Genomic DNA, 17096 nt, shown 5'->3' on the forward strand with positions numbered 1-17096 from the left:
ACTTTCAAATAAATAAATAAATCTTAAAAAAAGAAAGCCCTTTGTAGACAGTCAAGGTATCAAAGGACACCTGAGCCAATTTTTCTCCAGCCTGAACAATCTTTGTAATAGTTTAATAACTGTTTTTATAGTTTACTTATGAAACTCTTCCTGGTTCTCCAAATTCCTGGTTCTAATTTAAAAATTATATACAAAATTATATTTAGTCTACCAAATTTCAAAATAAATCAATGTTCCAGCAAGTTTTATGTTTATTTCTACCAAATGAGTATTTTGCTTTTCGTGCTCCATTATACCTTCTTTTTCTTTCTTTCTTTTTTTTTCAAAGATTTATTTATTAATTTGAAAGGCAGAGTTAAAGAGAGGCGGAGGCAGGTTTGTGGGGGGGAGTCTTCCATTCACTGTTTCACTCCCTACATGGCCACAATGGCTGGAACTGTGCTGATCCGAAACCAGGAGCTTCTTCTGGGTCTCCCACATGGGTGCAGGGGCCCAAGGACCTGGGCCATCTTCTGCTTTCCCAGGCCATAGCAGAGCTGGATCAGAAGTTGAGCAGCCGGGACTCAAACTGGCATCCATTTGGGAAGCAGGTGGGGGCTTTACCAGATAAGCCACAGTGGCCCCATGGTTGCACCATTATAATTTCAATAAAAGTCACTTAAATATATATCTGCCAAGTCTTTTGTACTTTGTAAACAAGAGCCCAAAACTGGATAAAGTATGAGCACCAGTAAATCTGTCTGCCAAAGATTGTAATTTTATTTCATGGAAAAAATACTTGTTAATAGATCACACAAGGAAGAAAAAAGTAAAACGGAGTAAGAATTTCAGAAATTAAGTGAACAATCCATTGACTGCATTTACCTTCTCCTTATTTTAAGAAATGTAATTCAGTGAATTTAAAGTTTTGAAAATATACAACTCTGCCACCCTGAGAGACCATTTGTGCATGTCTCCTGTGTTATTCTATGTACACTACATGCAGGAGCAAATGTTATAGGAATACTGTAGATTCCACTTTCCACTCCTTTTCTAAAGACCTTTACCACAGGTGTTTTCCCTAACACATGAAAGTTCCTCTAACAAAATTTTTAATCATTCAGTATCATGTAATATCACTATATCCCATCACTTATTTATCTGTTGTCCTCTTACGGATCATTCAAGTCCTTCCTAGCTTTTTCTGTTATAAGCAAGAATGTGGCACCCACTTTTATACACGAATCTCTGTCCAGTTTTTAATTACTGGTATAGCAGGTTCCCGGACGCGCGGTGCCCCAGCCTGGGAGCGTGCACTTTCGCTGCATCTTATCAAACTGCTTTCCAGAAGAGCCTCTAAGTGCCTCTTTCCCACCTTCCCAGGACCCAATACGGTGATCTGTAAAATCCTTACTTCCTTTGCAATTTCCTGATTTAAGTTGACACTTTTCACGTGTTTATGACTCACTGATACCTCATCTTCAGTTCATACCCTTTGCTCAGTGTGTCGGATCTTAGTGTTCTAATGTTCCGACCATGCCCTGCCACCTACTTCGCGCAGGAAGCAAGCCTCCAAGCAGAGGAGGCAGGGAGCGCGCAGGGCAGCCGCGGGCGCAGAGTCCTTCTGGAAATGGAGTTGTCCAAGTTTCGGCTGGACCAAAGGGGAGCTCGGGAGAGATGGCAGGGCGCTGGGACCGGGCAGCGGATGGCCCCGATCTTCGCCAGCGGCCGGAGACAGGGCTGGGAGCAGCAGGGCGCCGGGATGTTGTAGGGGACGAAGGTCAGTGCGGTGGGGACAGGCTCCGAGGATTAAGGAGGGGCGCGGTGAGGCGGTCGCCATGCGCTCAGTTGCGCCCCACTTCTCGCCCGCCCCGGAGCCCGAGCCACCAGCTCGGGCCCAGGCCCCTCTCTGCACAACCCGCCCGTACCTGTTGCTTCAGTTCCTGGCTGCGGCGGCGCAGGGCCTGGAGCGGGTCGCGGGGCCGCCGGGCCAGCATCTCCTCGGCTGCGGCGCCTGGCTCTCGCCGGTCGCCCGGGAAACCGAAGCGGCGGCGCGAGAAGGTGACATCATCGCCGCGCGCCGGTACCCGCTCTGAGCCTTGTCACGGGTGCTGGTCCCGCGAGGAGTGTGAGGGCGGCCTTCGCTGGCTGTCGTCCGCTCGCCCTGCCCGGCAGGTCCCGAGCCCGCAGCTCCAGCTCACTGCCTAGGCATTTTTCCCGCTAAATCCGAAGCGCTGAGGATCGCCGCTCGGCGAAACCACAAGTCCCCCAATACGTCAGCATCACCACGAAGTTCCTCTTGGGGCACTCCTTAAGGCATTTGTTTTCTGATAACATTTTTGCTAAACTTAAGATACAATTGAGAGGCCGGTGCCGTGGCTCACTAGGCTAATCCTCCGCCTGCGGCGCTGGCACAGCGAGCGGGTTCTAGTCCCGGTCGGGGTGCTGGATTCTGTCCCGGTTGCTCCTCTTCCAGGCCAGCTCTCTGCTGTGGCCCGGGAGTGCAGTGGAGGATGGCCCAAGTGCTTGGGCCCTGCACCCCATGGGAGACCAGGAGGAAGCACCTGGCTCCTGCCTTCGGATCGGCACAGCCATAGCGGCCAAATGGGGGGTGAACCAAGGGAAGGAAGACCTTTCTCCCTCTAACTCTGCCTGTCAAAAAGAAAAAAATACAATTGAGTATCTTAAAGTCTTTAACTGTAAATGGCCCAAGGACCTTTCCCATCTGGCCTTCTTGGGATGCATATTTTCACTTCAAGAGGTAGCTTTTAATTGCCATTTGGGGTGTGGTTGAAATTTAACATTGCGTTCCAGCCTCCCAGAACTGTTGCGGCCCAGCTGTTGCAGGTATCTGGGACGTGAACCAATGGATGGATGATTCCTGTCTCTCCGCCTTTCAACAACAAAATATTATATTTTAAAATGGATGAATAAATCAGTGCTTGGAAATGATCTCATTTGGTAAACTGAATGAAAAAAGATTGCACTAAAAACAAGCCATCGTTTATGAAATCCTCATCTATCCAAATGGATGTCTATAAATAACTAAGTAAGATTGTTTTGTATCTGTTAATTTATAGACTTTCATATTTAAAATGGAAAAGCTACAGGGTCTTGTGATACAATTCTGTCAGTAAAAATAAATACATGCCACTCCCCCTCAATAACTGTATGAACAAGGCAGATGGGTGCGAAGAAGTTCTTCACTTTCGTTCACCTGAGGTGGGAAGATGACTTTGCTCTCTTGCATTTTTTTTGAAGTTTTATTTATTTATTTGAAAGAGTCACACAGAGAGAGAAGGAGAGGCAGAGAGAGAGTCTTCCATCTGCTGGTTCACTCCCCAGTTGACCACAACAGCCAGAGCTGTGCCGATCCAAAGCCAGGAGCCAGGAGCTTCTTCCAGGTCTCCCCCATGGGTGCAGGGGCCCAAGGACTTGGGCTATCTTCTACTGCTTTCCCAGGCCACAGCAGAGAGCTGGATTGGAAGTGGAGCAGCCAGGACTTGAACTGGACCATATGGAATGCTGGCACTGCAGAAGGCGGCTTTACCCGCTATGCCACAGCACCGGCCCCAACCCCATGCATTTCTGTACTGTCTTGCATATCATTTCAGTTTGGTGGAAAGTAAAGTAGCAAGGTTTGTTGGGGTAGGGTATCCGTAAGAACGTTGGGCACCTCTCCACACAAAACCTGAGAGAGTGTGCAGACTGGGGAAAACAGGGTTTCATGGTTAAATGGAGACAATACACCTGGCGGGATGGGTGCTGAGCACACGAGGCCTCTGTTCAGACTGGGAAGAAAGCGGGTCCCGATTTCTCCTCTTCCTCCAGGACAAAGGGTTTGCTGAGGAAAAATCCCTCCCAAGGGTTCACTACTCAGCCCTGTCAGGCTGGGGAGCCTCCCCTAGGGGCCCGCCTTGGCGGGAGGCTGTGAAGGTTTTACTGCTCCGTGTTACCAGGCCAGGGACCCATCTGGTGCTGAGCAGTGAGACTGTCCTGGGAGCTTCCCTTGGGGTTAGGGCTGGGACCACCTGGGAATTTCTGGAGTCTGGGCAGGACTTTGCTTTGTAAAACCTGGGGCTGCTTCCAAGGTGGGCTTGTGCAGAGGCTGTGTTTGCCCAGCCCCTCTCACTCACATAGGCTAAGTTCTAACTTCCCACCTCACACTTCCATCTGTTTTTTAATGAGTAGCAAAGGGAATAAAGTTTGCTATTTAGAGGTCTTAAAGTAAGAAAACAATTTGCCTCAGATAAAATGATGCTGATTTTTTTTTTTAAAGATTTTTCATTTGGCCGACACCGCGGCTCACTAGGCTAATCCTCCGCCTTGCGGCGCCGGCACACAGGGTTCTAGTCCCGGTCGGGCGCTGGATTCTGTCCCAGTTGCCCCTCTTCCAGGCCAGCTCTCTGCTGTGGCCTGGGAGTGCAGTGGAGGATGGCCCAAGTGCTTGGGCCCTGCACCCCATGGAAGACCAGGAGAAGTACCTGGCTCCTGGCTTCGGATCAGCGCAGTGCGCTGGCTGCAACGCGCCAGCCGCGGCCGCCATTGGAGGGTGAACCAACGGCAAAGGAAGACCTTTCTCTCTGTCTCTCTCTCACTGTCCACTCTGCCTATCAAAATAAATAAATAAATAAATAAATAAATAAATAAATAAAAGATTTTTCATTTATTTGACAGGCAGAGTTAGAGAAGAGAGATATCTTCCATCTGCTGGTTCATTCCCCAAAAGGCAGCAATGGCCAGGGCTGGGCCAGGCCGAAGCCAGGAGCCAGGAACATCATCCAGGTCTCCCTTGTGGGTACAGGGGCCCGAGCACTTGGGTCATCCTCCACTGCTCTCCCAGGTACATTATCAGGGAGCTGGATCAGAAGTAGAACAGCTGGACAAAAACCTGCGCCCACGTAGGATGTTGGCATTGCAGATGGCACCTTTACCCACTCCGCCTCACACCAGCCACAGTGACACTGATGTTTAACGCTGTTCTCAAACAGCCTGCAAGCCAGCATGGCAGACTAGAAACGTGAAATTGTACCAACTGCTGCCACAGCGGTGCTACCTGGTGAAGAGAATTCTCTGCAAATGAACTGTTGATCAGATACACTGAATTAAGTTCCAGTGTAAGGCCACCCATTGCATATGGCCTCTCTCAGCCTCAGTGGGGGATGGCGACCTGGAAGTGACTGAATGGCAGGCAGCCTGGATGGGACGTGGAGCTTTAAGGACAAACACCCCCTCCCCCATCCCTGAGTACTGTGTTCACCATGAGAGCAAAGCTGGGGCTCGTCAGCCACAACAGCCCTAGTAAAATGAGGCGCAGGCTCCCCTCGGAGACAACTTCCTGAAAATTTTTAGGTTACCGTGAACCTGAGTTATCTAGCTATTTTATCTCTACAGGAGTGAGCAGGAGCGGTGTGCTAGGAACTCGCCAGGGACTCGATCCCTCTCGGTTTTCAGAGTTGGGATTCACCCTCGAGCTCTGCTCAGGTGGATTTCAGCTTCATATGAACACCCCGTGACACAAAGAGAAGAATTTTACCAATAGAAACGTCTGTTTTATGTACGGACACTCTGTAAGTGGGACACACTGTCACTCTTAGAAGGGCAAAGTCTTACAGACATGACTCGTACCTGTCATGTTGACAGTCCCCTGCCACCCTGCTTCAGAGCTAGCATTGAGGAACTGGCACAGCTTCCAACAGAAGGAAAATATCCAAAGCATTAACTCATCAGTTTGGGGAATCCAGAGTTCTTGAAGTGATACATTGTAAGGCAGGCAGGATAACTCTTTTCCCTTTGAAAAAAAAAAATTCAGGGGGCTGGTGCCCTGGCTCACTTGGTTAACCCTCCACCTGCAGCGCCGGCATCCCATATGGGCAATGGGTTCTAGTTCCGGTTGCTCCTCTTCCAGTCCAGCTCTCTGCTGTGGCCCGGGAAGGCAGTGGAGGATGACCCAAGTGCTTGGGCCCTGCACCCGCATGGGAGACCAGGAGGAAGCACCTGGCTCCTGGCTTCAGATCGGAGCAGCTCCAGCCGTAGTGGCCATTTGGGGGGTGAACCAACGTTAGGAAGACCTTTCTCTCTGTCTCTCTCTAACTCTGTCAAATAAATGGAAAAAAAAAAAAGAAAGAAAGAAAAATTCAAAGACGTTTAAAATACTTTATTTTAAAAATAAAACTAATTCATAAAGTGCAAGAAGAAAGTCCTTCTTTCCCGTGCTCCACGTCCATCGTCGACAAGCTGCTGGAAACAGAGAAGAGGGGGCGGAAATTAGAACTACATTACTGTACTGTGGTGGCAAAGCCACGAATCACAGGGTCTGGTGCTATGGACCAGAAAACCGAGGCTCTGAAGGCTCAGGCTGCACGGGGCTGATGCAAACACAAGGTTCAGGTGCAAGGCTCTCCGCTCTGCGCTGGGTGGAAAGTGCACAACGTGGAGGCCAAGGTTTATATGGTGCTACCAAGGACGCCTCCAAAGCCGTGACGGGGGCGGCAGGGGGGTGGCAAACACACCTCCCCGATCTGCTCTTTATTTCATTTTCTCCGGTCAGGCTGCACAGACACCGCAGGTGCTAAGGCATTCGCGTTAAGCGCCGCGAGGAGGAAGATCCTCGGGAAAACAAAACTTCCTCTTCCTGGCGTCTGCGAGGTGTCCCGAGGCTGCCCCAAGACAACTGCCCGACCCGGAAGCCTCCCAGCTGCGCCCCTGCGGAACCTGCTCACCAACACTGCGGGACGAGCCCGGCCGGGCAGCCGGCGAGGGAGGCGAGCCTGGCTCAGGCGCGCGCTCGTGCCGGAGCGCCAGCCCAGAGGCATGGCCCCGGTGGCCGCGCGGGGTCTCAGGCCAGGTCCAGCTTCTTCTGCATCACCGCCAGCTTGTCCTGCAGCCTCCGCTTCCTCCAGTCCAGGTAGCGCCTCCGCAGCCGGTTCGCCTGCCAGCCCACGAGCACTCCGGAGGCGAAAGCCACCAGCACCGACACTCGCAGCGTGCGCTCGGACACGTCCGCCATCGCGCCCGCCCGGGTGCGGCGCGGCCTACGGCGCGGCGGCGGGGTCAGACGGCGCAGCGCGCTCGCGGGCGGGTCGCCGGGAGGCGTGGCGCGGGGCGCGCGGGGCTAGCTGCGGGGCCCGCCCGCGGGAATGTTCTGGCCGCCTCCCCGCCAGCCCCCGCGCTATTTATTGTTGGACGTTAGTCAGATATTTCCTGGCGTAATTAGCCGACATGGGTATCTCTGGGCAGCAGAATACAACTTTAAATTTCCTGATAACTTTTTTTTTAAGTAAACAAATAGAAACAGATGAGATTGTTTTCGATACTGTATTTTGCTTATCCCACTATATAGCCAGGGTGTTATTTCAACGTGTAATAAGTTTACAATGATTAACGAGGCTTTTTTTTTTCACACAAAGTCTTTGAAGTTTGCTACATATTTTTACAGTCAGAAGCCCATCCCATCTCAACTTGAATCCAGTAGTTACTTGATCCATATCTTGATTTCATAAAATTTACCCTTGGAAAAAGTAGATGCATATGCCACGTTGTTCTAAACAAACATCAGAAACTTTCCGGTAACTGAGTTGCATATCAACTATCACATTTAAATTCATTAAAGTTTATTTTTAATGAAAAATCTGATTGTTCAGTCATACCAGCCACGTGTGGGACTGGTGGTTACCATATTATACCACGCACAACAGTGCAGAAGGAACCCAGGAAAGAATTGTTCCAGGAAAGGGACCACCACATTTCTAATAAGTAACATCATTGTCACACACACACACACACACACACACACACAGATTCCCACCTCTTGGTACTCAGGTCTTTGTCATCCCCTTCCCTTGAGAGGGGCTGGGACCTGTGTTGAGATGTTCCCAACATTCCTGTGGTTACAGTGTCTCAACTTGTGAAGGTTCAACTTAGCATTTTTTTTAAAGATTTTTATTTATTTGAAAGGCAGAGTTACAGAAGAGGTAGAGATATGGCGTTAGAGTACTTCCATCTGCTGGTGCACTCCCCAAATGGCTGCAGTGGTCAGAGTTGGGCCAGGCTGGAGCCAGGAGCTTCATCGGGTGTCCCACATGGTTGCAGGGGCCCAAGGACTTGAGCCATCCTCTGCTGCTTTCCCAGGTGCATTAGCAGGGAGCTGGATGGGAAGTGGAGCAGCCAGAACTGGAACCATAGGGGATGCCAGCACCTTTATATTATAAAGTCATACATGGGGCCTGCACGGTGGCATAGCGGGTAAAGCTACTGCCTGCAGTGCTGACATCCCATGTGAGCACCGGTTGGAGTCCTGGCTGCTCCACTTCCCATCCAGCTCTCTGCTATGGCCTGGGAAAGCAGTAGAAGATGGCCCAAGTCCTTGGGTCCCCTACATCCATGTGGGAGACCTGGAGGAAGCTCCTGGCTTGGGTCTGGCCCTACCCCAGCTGTAGTGGCTCTTTGGGGAGTGAACCAGCAGATGGAAGATATCTTTCTCTCTGTCTCTCCTTCTCTCTGTACAACTCTGTCTTTTATATAAATAAATAAATCTTTGAGAAAAAATTCACTTAGCAAAGGACTGTAAATGGCCTCTAGGAATAGCACAGTGCCTCTGTCTACAACCAGCAAACAGCTGGAACCATCACTGCTACAACCATATGTAAGTGAACTCTGCTGGCGACCTGAATGAGCCTGGAAGCAGATCTTCCCCTTTCCAGCCTCCACGTGAGAACACAGCCCGGCACTTGGATTGTAGCCATGTGAAGCCCTAACAGGTGACGCAATTAAATTGTGCCTGGACCCTGACCCATGGAAGGTATAAAATAAAGAATGTGTTTGTTTGGTTTTCTAAAGATTTATTTAAAAGAGCCACGTAGAAGGGGAGAGAGAGAGAGAGAGAGAGAGAGAGAGAGAGTTTTCCATTGCTGGTTCACTTCCCAGATGGCTGCAACAGGAGAATTTTGAGGTCAAATTAGGAGTCTATTAGCCAGCTGGCGACTGCCCTCTCAAGGAGCAAGTCCAGAGAAGACAGCCCCGAGTTGCAGTGGTGGGGGGTTTTAAAGGCAAAACCTACTTTTTTGGACATTTGATTATGCATGTGGGCTTGTGCAAGCAGAAAGCAGGCATACAGAAGCTAGAAGCAGTTAGTCAATCAGCCAGGTATTTTTTGTAACCTTATTGAAAAATGTAACAACTCAGTTATTCAGTTGTTCCGGGGTGGGGTCAAGCATGACGTCACTGATCTTGGTGCCACCTGTGTTGTCAGTGGCTGCAGCAGGGAGTAGACAGGAGAAACCAAAGGCTGGTGGCCTTGGCCATTATCAAGCAAGCAGAGGTACAGAAGCTAGAAATGGGCCAGCTACAAACTAACATTTATTTTTATGAAGAACAGGCCTTGTTTTAAAACAACCAAACAAAATAACCTATTGTCTGTAAGCATCTCTGTGTGCTATACTTTGTAGACAAGTTAGACTTTTGTCACTTGTCAAGGAGCCAGGAGGTTTCTTCTGGGTCTCCCACATGGATGCAGGGGCCCAAACACTTGAGCCATCTTCTGCAGCTTTCCCAGGCACGTTAGTCACAAGGTGGATCAGAAGTGGAGCAGCCGGGACCCAAACCAGCATCCTTACGGGGAGCTGGCTTCACAGGAAGCAGCTGTGCTTGCTACACCACAACACCAGCCCGGTGTGTGTTTTAAATCACTAAGTTTGTAGCAATGTGTTACACTCTCCCTCCTGGTTGCCACCCAGCACACTGGATACTTCTGACACCACCCGTGTGTGTGTGTCAGGGCAGTGCACTGCAGCAGACTCGCTAGATGTTTTTGGATTCAATTCAGTTCAGACACTGACCAACTGGCTATAAAGCAAGAGCTCCGCAAGCCCTGATGCCCCCGACCCCCACTCCTATGGAGTAGATTGATTCCCCAGAGAAGCTCACACAGTTCAGGGAAACACTACTTCTGTGTACTCATTTATTACAAAGGCTGTTACAAACCATATAGATGAGCAGCCAGATGGAAGAGATGGTAGGGAAAGACATGTGGAAAGGACTTTTTTATTTAAGATTTTATTTGTTTATTTATTTGAGACGGGGAGTTAGAGAGGGAGAGACAGAGAGTGAAGTCTTCCATGTGCTGGTTCACCCCCCAAAAGGCTGCAAGGGCTGGAGCTAAGCCAATGGGAAGCCAGGAACTTCTTTCGGGTCTTCCACGCAGGTGCAGAGAGGCCCAAGCACTTGAACCGTCTTCCTCTGCTTTCCCAGGGTATAAGCAGAGAACTGGATCTGAAGAGGAGCAGCTGGACACAAACTGGTGCCCATATGGGATGCCGGCGCCACAGGCAGATCTTTAGTTTACTACGTTACAGTGCTGGCCCCACAAAGGACTTTCATACTTGAGGTAAAATGTATCTTAGCAGGAATATGATAAAGAGTGTTGTGTCCGGTGTGAATTAACATCTGCCTGCTGCTAGTGGGCACTGAGCATGGAAAGGCGAGTGCCACACATGGCTGCCCTCAGAAACTTAGTGCCCAGGGAGGGAGATGGACACAGGTAGATGCGACACCCAGGCTGATCAGAGCGAGTGCATAGCTTAGTCTTTAGGGGCGGAGGGGGCCCCCAGAAGCACTCTCTCTCTCTCTCTCATGCTCCGTTCAGTCTTTCAGCCTAGCCTGTTCGTTCTGTTTCCAAAACATGGCCAGAGTGAAGCCCCTTCTTACCATTCTGCTGTTACTCCTGGGTCCAAGCAGCCGTCACCTCTTATCCACGTTACTGCAGTAGCCTCTGCCAGGTCTGAACTTCTATGACTGCCCACCACATTCTCTTCTTCACACAGAAGACAGAGTGAGGGGGTCTTTGCAATCAGAAGTCAGCTCTGCTCAGACCCTGCAGTGGCCAAAGCCCCCGCAGCAACCCAGGGTGCTCTGCAGAGCCAGCACCCCCACCGCTCCCCTCCCACGAGCTTGTCCACTGTGTCTGGAGCTCGCCTGGCCTGGTGTGTCCTGAGGACATCTGCACATGTGGGCCTCTGGCAGGCATCCTCTGCCCCTGGAACACGCATGGCTAATTTAACTCACCTCCCTGCAGTTTTGTTAGCTCTCTCAAAGTTTATAAATCCAGCCAGTCCCTCCCACCCCCAACTCTTGGGCACTTCTGCTCGCCATGATCCTCTTCTTCTGTTTTTATATCTGTTTTTAATTTGAAAGACAAAGAGAGAGAGAGAAATAGAGTTTCTACCCACTGGTTTACCTCTTATATACCCACAACAGCTGGGTCAAAGCCAAGAGCAGGGAATGAAATCCAGGTCTTTGGTGTGGATGGCAGGAACCCAACTTCTTGAACCATCACTGCAGCCACCTCCAGGAATATGCATTGGCAGGAAGTCAGAGCCAGGACTTGAACCCAGGTGCTCGGATATGTGACACCAGTGTCTTAACCACTAGGCTAAATACCTGGCCCCATGATCCTGTTCTGTTCTCCTCTAGTAATTGCTGTCTTCCCAGCTGTGATGTAATTTACTTACTTATTGGTTTGGTTGTTGATCAACTTTGCTCCCTGCTAGAATGTAAACTGTTTGACTAAAGTGATTTTTGTCTCCGTTGTATTCTAGAGAATCCCAAGTACCTAGAACAGAGGCCAGCACATAGCAGACACTTGGTCAGTCTTTGGTGTTGACAGCAGTGGGGAATGGTCAGGGAAAGCTTCTGGGTGGATGGCCGAACAGAATCTTGAAAGATGAACAGGACAGTCCAAGACTGAATGTCTCTCTCATCGTAGTTTTCCTATTTGTGAAATGAGTTTGGTCTGATTCCATTATAAAGGCCATTTTTGGCAGCCTGAGGCTGTATACTTAGGCCACTGGTGTTGGTGCAAATTTGAGCCTCACTTGAAATTCTAGCCCCATCCCTAAAATATCTTTGTACTAAAAATAAGCTGGGTCATCTACACGGAAGCCTCGCGTATGGGAACTGTGTAGGCACATGGGGCAGGCAGTGACCACAGAGACACCCTCCTGCTAGGGAGGAAACTCTGGCCAGTGGGGAGAGGAGAGCTGCCAGGGCAGAGGTGGGGGTCTGGAACTTGACATCCCTCTCTAAGAACCAGTGTCCCTACCTTGAAACTTTGTGTTTTTCCTCTGGGTGAACTGCTTCAATGGGATGCATTTAGTGGACTTGATAAGGACAAGTTTGAGGTGAGGGTTAAAGTTGGATGAAGATAGTCGTGTAATGAGTTAATTGATGGCCTTAGCATCCCCCGATTGTTGCCCTGAGCGCCACTGTGGAGTTTTTGTTTGAAGTGATTGCTGAAGGAAAACATGTCTCCAAGGACAGTCTTAGACTTTCCCTGGTTGTAGGTAATTTCACTGGAAGTATATTGCTGAAATTGACTTCCTAAGCCACAGAGCAGGCACTTTGCACCCTAGAGCTCCCACGAAGGGTGCAGCTCTGCCTTGATTAAAAGAGCGTTCACCACAATAAGTCCTTGGGCTCCGGCCTTGGGGACTGTCACTGGGCCTGTTCCCCAGAATCGCATCAGGCAGCCTGTTGTCCCCAGGGCCTACCTGCCGGCTCCTTTGTTTCCTGTTCTATTCTCCTGAGCCATTGGAAGTAGACAAGGGAATCCATATGGGGCTGTACTCAAGTCCTGCACCTCTGCACAGTCCCGGTGGACACACACTCTGAGGCTGACACGCAGAGGTGGGCAAGCCACGTGAAGTCGATGTGCTTGGTTGTGTAATTACCAAGTGCGAATCATTTCCTCCCAGCGTGAGAGCAAGAGTGCAAGGGGAGCCATGGGGGAAGATCAAGCCTTGAGTTCTTGGTCCTTCCCTTCAGCAGGGGCACTTAACATACTTCTCCCCCCTGGGGCGGGCGCTATGGCGTAGCTGGCAAAGCCGCTGCCTGCAGTGCCAGCATCCCATATGGGTGCCTCCTTGGGCCCCTGCACCCACATGGGAGACCTGGAAGAAGCTCCTGGCTCCTGGCTTTGGATTGGCACAGCTCCGGCTGTTGCAGCCAATTGGGGAGTGAACCAGCAGTTGGAAGACCTCTCTCTCTCTCTCTCTCTCTCTCTCTATCTCTATCTCTCTATCTCTCCTTCTCTTTCTGTGCAACTCTGACTTTCAAATAAATAAATCTTCAAAAAAAAAATCACACACACACTTCTCCACTTCTACCATCTGCCTTTCTTTCAGCAATTCTGGAGACGCACACAATAGCATGTCCTCCTACACCCCTTCCAGGAAGAACTGGTAAAGCCTTGTGAGTAAGACATCAGCCTGACCCCCATAATTCCACAGTAAGTGGTCAGTTATAATTCACTCATTATTCAAACAAGGACTTCGTGGGTGCATACTCTGTGCCAGGTGTTAATGTGAGGTATTCTATGCTGAGCCGATCTCCAGTATCCTATTGTCTAGGAGGAAGAATGACGTCCATCGTGTTCTCAACCAAATAAACACAGCATTGCAAACTTGGAGGAGTGCTTTGATAGGAAAGTACTGAGTGTCATGTCTGAGGATACACGGAAGAGCCTGATGGAAACCAGAAGGAGTGGTCAAGAACTACCCCATGGACTTTATAGTCAAGACCTCAGATGAGACACAGGAGCAGGAATGGAGGAGGAGCATTTGTGAATGTGGCGAGGATGCGAAAAAGCTGAATCAGCAAGAATTAGAGGTGTAAGAGTGGAAGAGAGGAAGTGGATAGGGCTTTGCAGGACGTGTGTGAAGAGCTTAGGACCTTACTTCACAGTGAAGTAAGCAGCCCTTGTTTTCTTTGAGTATGGTAGTTGCATAATCCTATTTGCATACAAATAAAACCAGGCTGAGTTTTGTTAGAGAATAGACTGCAAGGTGCCAAAGATGAAGTAGGAAGGCCAATTATAAAACAGCTCCAGGGGGCCAGCACTGTGGCGAAGCAGGTAAAGTTGCCACCTGCAGTGCCGGCATCCCATATGGGCTCCACTTCCGATCCAGCCCTCTGCTGTGGCCTGGGAAAGCAGTAGAAGATGGCTCAAGTTCTTGGGCCCCTGCACCCGCATGGGAGACCCAGAAGAAGCTCCTGGCTCCTGGCTCCTGGCTTCAGATCGGCACAGCTCCGACCGTTGTGGCCAATGGGGGAGTGAACCAGCGGATGGAAGACCTCCCCCCCCCCCCTTCTCTCTCTGTATAACTCTGACTTTCAAATAAATAAATAAATCTTAAAAAGATAAAAAACCTGCTCCAGGAGTTCATATGAGACAGTAGCCTGTACCAGGAGACGGCAGATTTGAGTGTGGTTGCCTTTTCCTTTCAGCACTTTCAAGATGTTCCATTGCTTCTGGCTTGCATAGCTGTGGAAAAGAAGTCCAGTGTAATTCTTATCTGCCTGAGGATACTGTAAAAAACATTCATGGAAAATGTGTGTTGTGAAAAAAACTATGCATGAATTTCAAATTTTTGCACCCAAAGAAACTTATCTTTCAATTACATTTCCCACAACTTTTTGAACTATTCTCATGAGTGATGTATCTTTCTCTCTCTAATTGTTTTTAAGACTTTAGCAGGTAATGTGCCTGGGAAGGCAGAAAAGATGGCTCAAGTACTGAGGTCCCTGACACCTTCTGTCATCAGCCTGGTCCAGACCTGGCTGCCATGGCAGGGTGGAAGGTCTCTCTTTCACTCTCACTCTGCCTTTCCAATAAAAAAATAAATCTTTTGTAAAAAAAAAAAAAAAAAGACTTTACTAGGTGGTTTGAGCAATTTGGTAATGATATATTTTTTCAAAGTTTATTCTGTTTGTGATTTGTTGAGTTTCTTGGATCCATGTGCTTATTGTTTTCACCAAATGTGAAAAATTTTGGCCATGATTCCTTCAACTATTCCATGCCCCCCATTTTTGTCTGTGACTCCAACTGCATGCGTGTCACACTGATATTTATCTCACAGGTCCTTGAGGCATTATCCTCTTTCTGTTCCGCAACTTTGTTTCCAGTACTTGCCAGCAAACTCTAAGCATCTCTGCTTCCCAGAACTTCAGTCTCTACCCCATCAGCTCAGGGATACTGCCAAGCTCTGTTTGGTTTAGCCCTCGTGCAATAAGACCTAGAAACCCTCTCCAGGCTGCAGACCGGGACAGCGACAGGGCTACTGTCATCTGTTTCCTTTCCTTCTGTACTTCCTGTAGCACTGTGTCTGAGATCAGTTGTTTGATTCCTTTGTCCATTGTAAATTGTTGTTTATGGTAGGGAGCAGTTCATATAGCTGTTAATCTTTCATGGGTGGACAGCTATGCATATTTTGGTATGCTTATTTGATTAACGTCTGGTATTCTGCACCAGGCTATAAGTTCTGTGAGAGTGGGGAACTTTTTTTTAAGATCTTATTTTTATTTATTTGAAAGACAGAGTTACAGAAAGAGATAGAGACAGAGAAAGAGGTCTTCCATCCACTGGTTCACTCCCCAGATGATTGCAATGACTGGCGCTGCGCCAATCTGAAGCCAGGAGCCAGGAGCTTCTTCTGGGTCCCTCAGGGGGACTCAGGGGCTCAAGGACTTGGGCCATCCTCTGCTATCCCAGGCCATAGCAGAGAGCTGGATCGAAGAGGAGCAGCCAGGACTAGAACCGGCACCCATATGGGATGCCAGTGCTTCAGGCCAGGGCTTTAATCCACCGAGCCATAGTGACAGCCCCAAGAGAGTGGGGAATATTTTTGTGTTTATTTACCCATGGGTTCACATTGTGTGTGCTCAGTAAACACTTGTAGGTGGGCTGGAGTTGTGGCGTAGCTGTTAAAGGCACGTCAGGTTAAAGGTCCAGCCTGCAGTGCTGGCATCCCATATGGGCACCAGTTCGAGTCCCGGCTGCTTCTCTTCCAATCCAGCTCCCTGTTAATGACCTGGGGAAAGCAGCAGAAGGTGGCCCAAGTGTTTGGGCTCCTGCTACCAATGTGGAAGACCGGAAGAAGCTCCTGGCTTTATCCTGGCTTTGGCCTATCCCAGCCTTGGTTGTTGCAACCATCTGGGCAGTAGGCCAGCAGATGGAAGATCTCTCTCTTGTTCTGTGTCTCTTCCTCTCTCCGAGTAATGGTGATTTTCAAATTAATATATAAATCTTAAAAGAAAATGCTTACAGGATGAAATAATCATTTTCTTTAAGATTTTTTAAAAGATTTTATTTACTTATTTATTTATTTGAGAGGTAGAGTTACAGACAGAGAGAGGGAGAGACAGAGAGAAAGGTCTTCCATCTGATGGTTCAATCCCTAAATGGTTACAATGGCTAGAGTTGGTTCGATCTGAAGCCAGGAGCCAAGGAGTTTCTTCTGGGTCTCCCACATGGATGCAGGGACCCAAGTACATGAGCCATCTTCCACTGCTTTCTCAGGCCATAACAGAGAGCTGGATTGGAAGTGGAGCAGCTGGGACATGAATCAGCGTCCATATAGAATGTTGGCGCTGCAGGCAGAGGCTTAGCCCACTATGCCACAGCACCAGCAGCTGAAATAAACATTTTTTAGATTAAAATAAGTTATTTAGGATGCAAAATTACAAAACATTAGTTTTGTTTAAAAGAAACCATGAACAACACAGAAAAATAATTTAATACCATAAGTGTGTTGAAGGAAGAGCCAATTTCTTAATATCTGAAGCATAAAAAAGCTGAATTTGCCACTTTGAGAGAAAAGCAGAACTGTGTTTCTGAAGCACAGACTCCCTCAACAAGGCCACGAATTGATCTTGGGAGCATAGTTCAGATATTGGAGGGTTTTTCAAAACTGGAAGCATGTAGGGTGGTTTTTTGTCTTGCTGTTTTTTAACATTTGAAAAATGAAAGCCAGTGACATCATAGAAAACTGGCTGATTTTCTGAGTCTTGCTCACTGCAAGAAAGCTGGTGCTGACCGACTGGTTTTAGGAAGTGTATTTTATTCATATAAACCTGCCATGGATTGACGAGGATGGCATGAAAACAGGGTTATGTTCTTGTGTGCTGTCGTAATCAGATAACAATAATTCCTGTCTTGCAGGATAGAAATGGTCTTTTCTCGGTTCCCTTTTAAAAGCCTCCAGTCAGAGCTGCAGGAAATGCTGTGGAAATTATCCAGGCCTTTACCACTGTTATTTTTTATTTTTTTATTTTTTGGACAGGCA

General features: G+C 48.7%; 2 protein-coding genes across 6 annotated transcripts in view; both read right to left on the bottom strand.

Annotated features, from left to right (window-relative positions):
- The window catches only part of NPHP1 (nephrocystin 1), a 58473-nt gene extending 55973 nt beyond the window's left edge, over positions 1-2500 (bottom strand). For all 4 annotated transcript variants that reach the window (XM_051836307.2, XM_089326092.1, XM_008253984.4 and 1 more), the window contains exon 1: positions 1908-2500. In XM_051836307.2, coding sequence (XP_051692267.1) covers positions 1908-1976 — 69 coding nt within the window. In that variant the 5' untranslated portion in view covers positions 1977-2500. The remainder of the gene's footprint in view (positions 1-1907) is intronic.
- Positions 2501-6121: 3621 nt separating this feature from the next.
- On the bottom strand, positions 6122-7010 carry MTLN (mitoregulin). Of its 2 annotated transcripts, none has more exons than XM_051836311.3 (2): positions 6702-7010; positions 6122-6216 (listed from the first exon to the last, which is right to left on the bottom strand). In XM_051836311.3, exon 1 carries the CDS (start codon positions 6986-6988, stop codon positions 6818-6820), a length of 171 nt encoding a protein of 56 aa, XP_051692271.1. In that variant the 5' UTR covers positions 6989-7010; the 3' UTR covers positions 6122-6216; positions 6702-6817. The 2 variants fall into 2 exon arrangements, with proteins under 2 accessions (XP_051692271.1, XP_051692278.1); XM_051836318.3 differs by having other exon boundaries at positions 6122-6219.
- Positions 7011-17096: the final 10086 nt, after the last annotated feature.

The sequence above is a fragment of the Oryctolagus cuniculus genome, chromosome 2 (genome assembly GCF_051225735.1).
Source record: "Oryctolagus cuniculus isolate XC-2025 breed Fujian yellow rabbit chromosome 2, ASM5122573v1, whole genome shotgun sequence".
Classification (NCBI taxonomy): Eukaryota; Metazoa; Chordata; class Mammalia; order Lagomorpha; family Leporidae; genus Oryctolagus; species Oryctolagus cuniculus.